The 12,662-nt window shown below is 44.8% G+C and overlaps 1 protein-coding gene across 1 annotated transcript; it reads left to right on the forward strand.

Moving 5' to 3' along the window:
* The first annotated feature begins 2,274 nt into the window (after positions 1–2,274).
* Positions 2,275–4,499, forward strand: ATOH1 (atonal bHLH transcription factor 1). The gene has a single exon (XM_066385005.1). The coding sequence runs from the start codon at positions 2,465–2,467 to the stop codon at positions 3,524–3,526; it is 1,062 nt and encodes a 353-aa protein (XP_066241102.1). The 5' UTR covers positions 2,275–2,464; the 3' UTR covers positions 3,527–4,499.
* Positions 4,500–12,662: the final 8,163 nt, after the last annotated feature.

Here is a 12,662-nt window from a genome sequence, read left to right on the forward strand (position 1 = left end):
AATGATGTATTAAGTACCATTGTAACACCATTCTACCATAGGCTTTACAGCTGAATGGAGATTATCTATGACTATCTTCATAAAGGTGCAGAAGGGTAAATATAGCATGTAGTACACAACAGCGGTTTTCAAACATTTTCATCTCATGGCATACATAAACTAATTACTAAAATTCTGCAGCACACCAAAAAAATATATTAATATATTATACTTTTTGCTTATCTGACAAAAATAGGTGTAATTTTTATTTATTTGTGTTAGATAGCTATTGTTGTGTTAGCTGATGTTATTTTTTTTTTAATTTGACAATCTAAGGGAAAAGGGGTCAGTGCCCCTAACTAAATAGGTATGCTGCATGTTTTAAAAATTCTTGCAGCACATTGGTTGAAAATCATTGGTATAATATAGGTAGAATATACTATAAAAAATTAGTATATATACATATTCATATATATATATTTGATATATATTCCAATCCAGTCCACAAGATTCTTTTGTCCAAGAAGGTATTTCTTTTTTAATTGATTTTAGAGAGGGGAGGGAGAGGAAGAGAGAGAGATTTGTTGTTCCACTTATTTTGGCATTCACTGGCTGATTCTTCTATGTGCCCTGGAGATCGAACCCACAACCTTGGAGTATGGAGAGGACACTCTGACCAACTGAGTTACCCCACCAGGGCACAAAGAATTCTAAGTGGCAGTTCAGATCAACTCCCTGCGAACACTAGCAAGAACAACTTTCAGTTCGTTCTGGGCACAGTCATTTCTGGTTGCATAGAGCTATCTCTGCTAGCTTTTCTGTTCATCTTCTCTATCCTATCCCGACCACAGCCACTGCTAAATTACACAGACCAACTGGTTGGATACCACTCCGGTATCTCAAGGTCTATGCCGAGAGAGCCCTGAGATGGGGCGGTGTTGGTAGCAAGCGGGGGCGTGCCCAAGGCTGGAGTGTTTCTGATTGGCTTTTTGCTGTGAATACAAGAGACCGGGGTTACTGCGACTCAGCTGAGGTGCTCACTTGAGAGCTAGGACCCAGCTCAGCCCAGGACCAAGCTCAGCCCAGGACCTCACGGACTTTTAGCCCACGGCGGTGGCGGGGGGAAGGGAAACCTGGGGGAGAGCACTTCCAAACTTAGAGGGGCGCAGAGGGTGAGGCTGTGGTTTCTGGGTGTTGCCAGAGAAGCCACGCGCCCTTTTAAACCCTGGGATCCTGAAGCAGATGGGTAGGTAACTCTGGGATTTTATACCTTGAAAGCGTTCAGAATCGCAGGGAACGTAGATGCCTTTCATTCTCTTTTGGGTCCATTACCCTTGCTCCGCATTTAGTAAGGAGCCCCGCTGTGGGAACGGATGGTGTAAAATATCCCAGCCTTAAAACTACTCTGGGCAGAGTTTTCTGCAGATTACCATACTAGTTGGCCGCAGGGTGTTGGGAAAATGGACGGAGAAGTTGGAAGGATCTGGAATTTGCTACATCCTATAACTGTACCACAGTTTCTTTCCACTTAAAAAAAAAAAAAAAGTTACATAAAAAGTCAATCAGAAGCAAGAGATGAAAAATTGAGAAATGCATTCTGAGACTTTTTTTAAATCCTAAGACTGATTTTAATTGGTGTACATCATTTAGCAAGTACATATCTACAAAGATTTACATATACATACATGTACTATGTACTATATGTATACACGTCCGACGTGTGTTGGCATGTATATGTAGTGTGTGTGTGTGTGTGTGTGTGTGTGTGTATAAAACATGAGAAATTTTAAATGTTTGGGCACAAAAGGTGGAAGCAGCGACCCTAACTTGGAGTCAGCAAAGAGCAAGCGCGCTCCTCCCCGCCGCGACAGCTCTCCGCGCGCCAGGAGCTTCCCGTCTCTCCTGCAGCAGCCCGCGCGCTCGCGGCCGCGCAAGTCTAGCCGGAATCGGCTCTGGTTCCAACCAAGAGCCCGCTCCCCGTGGACTCAAGCACCTCCGCCGCGACTTAGCGACACAACACCAGAGTCGAATTACAACCCGCGATTAACATATGAATTTAACGAACTTGAAGACTTGGGGGAGGAGGGCGGTCGGGTGGGAGTAAGACCAAGAACCGGCGCCAGAGTCCTTAGTAGGCAGGAACTTTTCTCCGCCTGTAAAAACTCTTTGATTGGCTGTTCGCACGCGCCGGCCCGCGCCCTCCATTGGCTGAGCAGACACGCGACCGGCGCGAGGAGGGGGCTGGGAGAGGAGCGGGGGGAGCCACACTGGCGCGTGCCGCTTTTTAAAGGGGCGCAGCGCCTTCAGCAACCGGAGAAGCTTCGTTGCACGCGACCTGGTGTGTGATCTCCGAGAGGGTGGGGGAGGGTCGAGGAGGAAAAAAAAAATAAGACATTGCAGTAGAGACCTGGAAAGGGTTTTTTTGTTGTTGAGCTAGTTTACCAGTGCCTCCTCCGAGCCTGAGCCTCCGAGCCTCCGCAGTGCAATGTCCCGCCTGCTGCACGTGGAAGACTGGGCTGAAGTGAAGGAGTTAGGGGACCACCATCGCCATCCCCAGCCGCATCACCTTCCGCAGCCGCCGCAGCCACCTGCGACCCTGCAGACGAGAGAGCACACCGTCTACCCGGCCGAGCTGTCCCTCCTGGACAGCACGGACCCACGCGCCTGGCTGACTCCCACTTTGCAGGGCATCTGCACGGCACGCGCCGCCCAGTACTTGCTGCATTCTCCTGAGCTGGGTGCCTCCGAGGCTGCGGCGCCCCGGGAAGATGTGGACGGCCGGGTGGAGCTGGTGCGGAGGAGCGGCGGCGGCGGCGGCAGCTGCAGCAGCAAGAGCCCAGGCCCGGTGAAAGTGCGGGAACAGCTCTGCAAGCTGAAAGGCGGGGTGGTGGTGGACGAGCTGGGCTGCAGCCGCCAGCGCGCCCCTTCCAGCAAACAGGTGAACGGGGTGCAGAAGCAAAGGCGCTTGGCAGCTAATGCCAGAGAGCGACGCAGGATGCACGGGCTGAACCACGCCTTCGACCAGCTGCGCAACGTTATCCCGTCCTTCAACAACGACAAGAAGCTGTCCAAGTACGAGACCCTGCAGATGGCCCAGATCTACATCAACGCCCTGTCCGAGCTGCTACAAACGCCCAGCGGCGGGGAGCAGCCGCCGCCGCCAACAGCATCTTGCAAAACCGACCACCACCACCTGCGCGCCGCCGACCCCTACGAGGGTGGCGCGGGCACCGCGACCGCAGCGGGGGCGCTGCCGGCCTCCGGCGCCGGCCCTCGGCCGATCCCGCCTGGAAGTTGTCGGACGCGCTTTTCGGCCCCGGCCTCCACGGGAGGATACTCCGTGCAGCTGGACGCTTTGCACTTCTCGACTTTCGAGGACAGCGCCCTGACGGCGATGATGGCGCAAAAGAACCTGTCGCCTTCGTTGCCCGGGGGTATCCTGCAGCCTGTGCAGGAGGAAAGTAGCAAAACCTCGCCCCGGTCTCACAGAAGCGACGGGGAGTTTTCCCCCCATTCCCATTACAGTGACTCGGATGAGGCAAGTTAGGAAGGTGACAGAAACCTTGAAAACTCAGAAACAAAATCGCCCTTTCCCAGTGTGAGGGAAGCCCTGTGTTTAAAGATCCCCGCACCCTTTTAATTTTTGCTCAGCGATGGTCGTTGTTTAGCAACGACTTGGCTTCAGATGGCAGCTACATTTGATGGTTGGCAAAAGCCGCCGCTATTCCAAATTTCCTACCGTCCAATATTGTCTGATGAAAACTTGTTAAAGTTGTGTTCTTCCCCCCCCACCTCTGCTCCCCCTGTAGACAGATAAAGTATAATTAATTACATGTACTCATATATGGCATCATTATTCTAGTTCCCTGCTGCCAATATGCTGCTAAAACGTCGTATTTTCTCTGTCGCTGGTTTGTGTTTAATTTATATTATGCCCTGGGCATCCATCCCTGTGTGTTGCGCGCACTTACGTGTGGGAGAGTTAGTATTCCTAAGTTGTTTCAAAATGTATTATAAAACGCAAAGACTCCAAAAGTGACTAACTTTTGACTATGGAATGGTTCGAAAACGCGGAACTTTGAAGTTTATATATTGTATAAACATACCCAGTATGTATATCGGATCGCGAGAAAGTTGGTGTCTTTTAGGAAATTTGGCGCACGCACTTTATCAGCCGCCTCTGCTGTGGCTCCGGGACAAACTCAACTGCCAACTGCAGACCAGTTTTGTTTTTTTAAACACAGCCACTTATAATCCTTAAGCTCTTTGCAAATGTTTGTTTAAAAAAATTAAAATAAAATAACCCAGTAGTGTCAAAAAGCATTTGGTCAATTTTATTTTGTTTTGTTAATGTTAGAAGATTTATTTATTATTGAGTGTTTGCTACCATTTTTACTTATCTAGATTCATTTTTTTTTACATTTTCTACTCGAGATCATTTTATTTTAAGTTAGCAAAGCCAACTGCCATTGTTTTATGTATGTCCTTTTGCAAATGATAAAAATAAACTTGAAAATAACTTTTTTTTGTCACTTATTCCGTTCTAACATAAACATTAAAAAACAGTTTAAAAATAACCTGGAAGACTAGAACTGTCTTCTATGAAATGCGACTTTATGCTATCTAAGAGTTTTGAAAACGTTTTGTGATAAACCTTGTATCTCCAAGTAGAACCAGAAACCCCTAGAGCCATAAAAGCTCTCCTCAAAAATTAAGTTGTGATATTCAATTTCTCCCGAATTTGCAACAGTGTTTGCCTCCTGGAGAGGCGGGATTCTTCCCATCCTCTTCACTGCAGCCCTAACAAACTCTCTAGGGAAGGCACGTGTTTCAGGTCTCCTAGAATTTCGCCTGGAGTGGTGAACTTTACTAGTATTACCTGTTTCCACTTCATAAAAACTTGAGCCAAGCTGAAAGCTTTTCTTGTTAAGGTCAAATTCACAACTCAAGCCTATTCTCTCTCTCCCTTTCTCTCTCCCTCCCTCTTTTTTTTTTTTTTTTTTCCTGGGAGGTGGGAGGTTTGAAGGCAAAGAGAGGAAAAGAGAACAATGGAAAAGAACTTGAGGGCAAGAGGATAAGGTTAATTGAATCAAACCTGCTGTTGTTCTAGGAAGTTGTTGACCGCCGCTCATTTTTTTTTCTTTACGATCTATTCTGCTTCTTCCAATGTAGATGATAATGTTTGCTTTTATTTTGTCCTTATCGGAATTAGTTCCTATGTAGAAAACACTGAACTACATTTTTAGTCAACTGCAGAAACGAAAAGGTGCGCGCACACTCTCTTAGGGTTTTCACTAAAGAATAGCCTATTCTGGGTCTCAGGATCATACATTTTTAAAAAGCTAATACTATGTGTGTGTGGAGAGAGTGGAAAGCAGAATTATAAAAATGCACTTGGCAAACGTGGAAGTAGAACTATTTATTAGACTAAAGATGGGCGACGTTCCACTAGATAAACATCGCTTTTATGCTTTTATATGTTGTATCTTCATTGGGACAATAAATTGCGAGAGCAGGGGCGGGGGAGGGGGTGGTGACAAAAAGCGAGAGATGATTTTTTAGTTGCTCCTGCATCCCCCTTTCTCCGCACTACAACACCTTGGAAGAGGAGAGCGTCACAAACTGGGTTCAGAAAAACTAATGTTCAGGGGAGCGAAGATCTGATCTAGTGCAGGGAACTGCAGAACCAGCTTCTGACTGACCACCTGGGCATCCATGGTTTGCAGCTGATGCCTAAGACCCAGGGAAGCAGAAAGCCCCGGCCAGCTCTCTGGGAGAGGTGAGCGGCGGCTAGTGACACTTTCCTGGGGCAGAAACAATGCACCTGTCCCTTAGATAACCTTTTGCACCCACTGAGTTTGCTGTGCTCACGATAAACATCAGGAATCTTCTGGCTTCTGAATAAATCAAGCGATTGCTTCTAACACATTTCCATTTTGCTCTCAATAAGCAGACTCAACAGGACATACAGCACACATTTTTATAGATATTTGGTGTGGTGTGTCTGCGTGCATGTGTAAAGAGAGAAAATAGGATGGAGAATTCTTTTATCTGTTAGAAATCTGAGTAGGAGAAAGAACTAAGAAAAATAAAGTTGTGATTTTTTTTCTCAAAGAAAACTATATATTTTTCCAAAAACCTTTATGTTCATTCCAAAGTTATTACTTCCTTTTCATGGACTTATAGAAATTTCCAAACAGAAATGACATCAGGAACATTTTTTCCATCTTTTATAAATGCTCCTTCCCCTGATAGCCCCCAAATTACACAGACAGCAAGTGTCAATATCCAGAATTGGATCTTACTACTCCCATCTACAAGGTCAATACGCCCACATTTTCTGTGAGAAAATCTGTGGATCAGAGCTATAACTATGCAAATGTTCAGAGGGTTAATTTTTTTCTTCTTGTACCACAATAATAGATATTTGACTTTTGAATATCAGTGGCATTTTATACAAATTGGAAATAATGCCAACTTCATTTAAGAAAGTCACGACATTTCTTCTCATGAAAAAAAACAACATCAGATTGTAACGCTGTATCACACTGGTTGAAAGTGTGGGTGAATTCTTCTAACCCATCAAGACATGCAGAAAAAGCCAAATCCCTTTGTAGCAAATTAAGTGTTCAAGGTTCAAATGAGGACTTTAACCTCTTTTCTCTCCTTCATTCTATTTCTTATGCTGCCATTTCTTTGAAAGAGACATACAATCACATTTCCATTTTAAGGTTCTGCTATTGAGTTTGCATAACAAACGTTTGGCAGCTCGCTCTCTTACACTCCATTAACAAGCTGTAACATATAGCTGCAGGTTGCTATAATCTCATTAATATTTTGGAAACTTGAATATTGAGCATTTCTGAGCGCTCATTCCCCATATGCCAGACCACTCCTGCCATGCTGACTGGTTCTTTTCTCTCCATTATTAGCAATTAGCTTCTACCTTCCAAAGTCAGATCCAAGTATCCAAGATACTAGCAAAGGAATCAACTATGTGTTCAAGTTAAGCATGCTTAATATCACCCAAACAAACAAAGAGGCAGCATTTCTTAAAGTAATGAAGATAGATAAATAGGGTTAGTCTTTTGCAACACTGCTGGTGCTCTCTAGAGTTTTATACACTTTAAGCAACTTGCTTTATATTCTGTTTGCCTTCTTGCCCACCACCATTTATTCGTGATGGCTTTGGTTTACCACACTTTAGGAAACTTATTTGAGTTCACAGAAAACATAAGGAAGATTATTTTTGGCAACTGACAAGTTTAAGCATGTTCTGTACGAAGCATTACTAACTGGGGGTCCAACTTGACCAGAAAAAGAGGGAGAGTTACTTTCCTTAATCTTAACCAGTGCAGGACCAATGACTTCATTAATCCTGTCTATTCATTTTAGAGGTCTAAACCTGAACCAATTGGTCTTTTATCAAAGTATATCTTGTAACTATTTCTTTCCCCTGTTTATTTGAAAATTCAAGAAAGAGGTGGTCAACTTCGTCTTGGCTGTTCCAAACCCGGGTTAGAATTGGAAACGGAAGTGCAGACCCACTTGTTATTGCAACCTAGACTTGTCCGTTGCAATCTGGAAAGCAATAAGCAAGTATATTCTGGTGAGAATCATCTTTGGATGACCTTTAGCAGTTAAATTTTCTTGCTGTGGGTTTCCTGAGAAGGAGCAGAGGACTGGAGGTGGGAGATGGATATATAACAAAAGTGTAAGTTTTCCTTGCTGTCCCTCCACCCCCCACCACCGCTGTTTTTGACTGTTCTTGCCCGCCATCCTCATCCTTGGCTCACCAGTGTTTCAGACATCAACCACTGAGGTTCCTCCCCTTCTGCTAGGCCCCTAACAGGAAAAGGGGACCAAGAGGAGAATGAGTTAAATTCTGGGACGCAGGGGAGGAGAGAAGTCGGGGGAAGATAAAGAAAAGGACAGGAACCAAGAAGCGTGGGGGTGGTTTGCCGTAATGTGAGTGTTTCTTAATTAGAGACCCGTTGACAATAGAGGGGCTGGCAGCGGCTCCTGGCCGCGGTGCGGAGCGTCTGGAGCGGAGCACGCGCTGTCAGCTGGTGAGCGCACTCGCCTTTCAGGCAGCTCCCCGGGGAGCTGCGCGGCCGCATTTAACACCATCATCACCCCTCCCCAGCCTCCTCAACCTCGGCCTCCTCCTCGTCGACAGCCCTCCTTGGCCCCCCACCGGCAGAACTCACAGAAGCGAGCATCCCTCGCCGCCTCCCGTGCCCGGCCGGGGCCCCTCTCCTCCCCCAGCTTCGCAGCGGGAGCCGCCACTGCCCACTGCACCTCCCAGCAACCAGCCAGGCAAGAAAAGAAGCTGCGCAAAGTTAAAGCCAAGCAATGCCAAGGGGAGGGGAAGCTGGAGGAGGCGGCGGCGGGAGAGCTGCGGGGTTGTTCAAGAAAAGTTAGTCTGGGGGCCGAGGCACCTGAAGCAGTGAACCGAGACCAGGAAGCATGCGCGTCCTCGCGCGCAAGGGGTCTTGCAAACGCGCGCGCCACAACCCGCGCGACTACCGGCCGAGAGCTAGTAGTGGAAGATCTATTCACCTTTCCCCGTCCAAGATACACTTATTCATCCCTCTCTTATCCTAAAAGGCTCTGTATTCTCTACATGTTTGGTGCAGTTGCAGTTCTGAGAATTTAACCGTTAATGGAACAGAGGCTTTGTCTCCCACAATCCAGAGCTAGGACACAGGTATATGACTCCCCCCCCCCCCCTTAAGTAAAGAAAAGCAGAATTAGGCATTTCAGGGCAAAGATTTTGTGCTTCTTTACATCCCAGGGTTCCTCTAGAATAAGTTTTTGTTGCTTAATCTGCAGGGAGACCAGGCCCATGCTACAAGTTCATACTTTTCCCCAGGGAAACCAGAAGTTTCCTCCAGAGGGATGAAAAACAAGATGCCCTCCAATATAAGTATTACTTTCAACAATTTGACTAAAGGGTTAAAAGAGTTGGAAAAAAAGAAAGAAAGAAAGAAAGAAAGAAAGAAAGAAAGAAAGAAAGAAAGAAAAGAAAGAAAGAAAGAAAGAAAGAAAGAAAGAAAGAAAGAAAGAAAGAAAGAAAGAAAGAAAGAAAGAAAGAAAGAAATGGTGTTCTGGTGGCCCCAGGCCTCTTTACTGTCAGAATGATGAAGGAAGGTGTGAACTAGGCTCTCAGGTGGCTGTCCTGGGATTATTCAAGCCAACAGACATTGCTGCTCTTGGGGGCTGCTGACCACTTATTTGTCTTTCAGACAGTTCTTCACAATCCTTCCTCCATTCTGGCTCATGCAAACCCTTGGTGCTGACATGCTGGTGGAGGAAGGGTTAGGATTGAAGGGGATCCTCAGCCTTGAAGCAGGAGATAGGTAGGGCCTGAGGAAGAAGTAGGCATCACAGGCAGCTTAACCTTAAAGGCCACAAAACTAAGAGGAATCTGAAAACGTGGGGCCACCAGTTAACCAGGAAGGTGGAAAGTTAGTTTTCTTTTTTAATAACTCATATCTGCTCCAGGATACAATCTAGCAGAAATGTATGAAATATTTTTTTCTTATTATTATTTTTTTTTATAATCCAAGAGATATTAATTCAGTAGGTCAGAGAAGGATGCCAGAATCTGCACGCAGGATCCCCAAGTGAATCTGGTGCAAGCACAGTCATGGCCTCCGCTCTGAAAATTACTGAGCTGAGGAAGTTCCTGTTAGGTCCTCTTTTTGAAATTGCTTATGAAAATGAACACTGGCTAAATAATCCCCCTTTGCCTCCTTTTATAATACTCAGTCATTTTTCCAAGAAGAGAGAAGCAAACAGCGTAGCTTCTTGGAGCCCATAAACCTGATTTGGTTGCTTTTTCAGGCTGCAGGGACTGGAACAATATGCTCCAGGCCTGAGCTGTTTCATCTCTGAAGCAAGGCATACATTTTATGCCTTTGGAGGCATAAAATCATCAGACCAGTGGATACAAGACCTCTGCCCCATGGACCAGTAAGAAAAGCCAAAATCATAACTAGTGAGTGTTTGTGAAAAGCAGGGAGTAAATATTTTCTCAGACTATACAAACTCTAAGAGAAACAGGGAACAGGGTCAGGTTGTTACAAAGCCCTTAGTTTAAGGTAGGTAGACTAAGTCATGTCACTCCATAATCACTGAAGCATGGAATTATTGGGCTGTCAACTTCGATGGAAGCATCAGCCACCTGTAACCTGACTGAAGTAGCAGTTGTTCCCTGTGTTAATAATCAGAATACAGAAAAAAAAATATGATTTAGGAGGCAATAATCTCATGAAATAAGCATGACTTCCTTTGGTGAGTAATTCTTTTATTCCTTCCAAAGTCTTGCTCCACTGCCTCTTATTCATATTCCCACATCTCTCCCTTTTCTTCATCAATGAATGGCCACTTCCTGGGTACTGATGTCAGAATAGCACTAGGATTAACCACCATGAGCAATACACAAAAATAAAATAAAGCTTCTTCTCCCACTACTGTACTGAGAATTTGGGGAATCTCAGAGCAAAACGTGGAAAAGAAGTTCATATCCTTGATGAGAATAGTATTCTTGCTACAAATGAGCCAACTAGCTTTGTAGTGTTATGTTTGTCATTAAATTATTTCATCCACAGTTCCATGGGTACCCTGTTCATAGCCTTGTTTCTCTCAGAAGCAGGAAAGATTTCAAGTGGTTTGAAACCTTTGTGTTAATCTTCAAATCAACAACTTTCCCAATCTCTTCCTTTAGAGCTCAGTGGATACCTTTATGTTGTTTCTTAAACGTTGTTAGTGAGAGTGTAACCATTATTTCATACCAGAAGAAACTGAGGCTCTGAAAGAGATTAAGTTGCCTGCTAAAGGTAATGTAGCCTTGGTACCACAGAAGCCATGGCCACGGCCACCCAGGTCTGCTCTGTGACCACAAGCTCAGTGTTCTTGTGCTCTTTCCACAACACTCTGTTGCTTTGGTTGCATATTTTTAGCCCATAGCCTTATACCCATTCCTCCTATTCTTGGTTAAACTTCTGGGTGATAGAGATTCCTGAACTCTTTCTTTTTTACATGTGCTCCAGAAAGAGATAATTTTTTAGAGATGGCCATGGATCAAGTTCCGCTTTCAGGGTCAAGTCAATTGGTTAGAATAGTTTTTATTTAGAATGCCAGCCTTCCCCCTTGATTCACGTGACACCAGATAGGAGTGCCTCTTATTCTAAATAGAAATTCCTTTCTGCTGTGATCATTTAGATGGATAGAAAAATCCATCGAATTACTAAATAGCACAGGTAGATAGAGTAGGGGATAAGGCTAAAAAAATGTTATATAAAACCGTGTCCTGAAGTGTAATGGTTCCAAGGCAGATTTTTTTCTCAAAACTGTTGCTGTATCTATGCCTGTAAGGATGGTAAGAAAGTGAGGCTATAACATTTATAGTTTCTTTTGGAGGGAGGAGTAAATTAACCTGCTACTTTTGTAGCTGTGGATTATTCAGTGATAACATACATTTTTTATTCACCTGGACATCTGAGCTATTGGCTTCCCTCACTTAAACCTTCCTCTAAACATTTACCACTATCTGAGTGGCTCAATATCTGAAAAAAACATCTCTTTGTTTTGAAAAGTTCTTTTCTTTACTTATCACGATCAGGATTCTATTTTGTAATACTTCTATTCATTGGTTTAGGGCAACCTCTTCTACATTACTTGTGCTTTAGATGCTTTCAACCCTCCTCTCTCCCCAAGGAGTGAAGTGAGGGAGTAGATGGTATTCGAAAAGCAGAATATATCTATAATGTAAAAAAGGAAAAATTGCAAGCAGTTACATAGGCAGCATTTTAGGACCAAGAGATAAACTTTGTACTTGTTGCCATGCCTGGATATTGTCCCACAGCATATGTCTCCCCGTTGCTCCCTCCCCCCACTTGCATACTAAGACAGCTACTAAGGACTTAGTTCAGAGCCTGTTTTGTGAAGACCTAAATCCATACTGCTTCCTCATATGTCCTGCATTTACATGAGCTCCCTGGCTAAACTTCCCATCACTATTTTGGAACATCTATATGGCTCTTATTTCAGAAAGGAAACAAAAGCTGTGGCATAGGCTCTTTTCTATTCACCCTAAAAGTACCCTAAAGAGTTCACAGGAAGCAAGGAGGCTACACAAACACACACACACACACACACACACACACACACACGCACACACACACACATTGGGTTTCTTCGATGTTGTTGAGTGTAGTCATTGTATATACTATATCTATTTCCTCTACTGGACCCATGTTGCTAACAGCAGAGAGAAGTGTGATCTACCCAGACCAGGCATAGGTTTTGTTTCAATGTTCTCTCAGGTATTCAAGGACTGGAGGGCTGGGGCGGGAGGTATGGCTCCTCAGCCAAAGACCACACTAACGAGGGAGGCCAAGGCCTCTCCGGGGCTACAGAAGGGGAGTGATTTAGTGGAGTCCATTTGGAAGCATTTCTGGACCACTTTTACAGGTCCAAGCATTTTATATGGGATTTTAGTGAACCCCTCTCCAGCCTCACACTCCTAGGAAATAGAGAAGGAAATAATCCATCTTGTTAACTAAGGGTTTCCCCCAAAACTCCTCATTCACCTCTGAGCTCACCTTCTCAAAATCTGACTTTGCCACTGTCCCTACCCTACAGTGGGCAGTTCATGCCCATGGAAGAGAGAAATG

This window comes from Saccopteryx leptura, chromosome 5, assembly GCF_036850995.1.
Source record: "Saccopteryx leptura isolate mSacLep1 chromosome 5, mSacLep1_pri_phased_curated, whole genome shotgun sequence".
Classification (NCBI taxonomy): Eukaryota; Metazoa; Chordata; class Mammalia; order Chiroptera; family Emballonuridae; genus Saccopteryx; species Saccopteryx leptura.

Coding starts and splice junctions, on each gene's coding strand:
- ATOH1 (XM_066385005.1), top strand. CDS start 2,465: ATGTCCCGCCTGCTGCACGTGGAAGACTGGGCTGAAGTGAAGGAGTTA.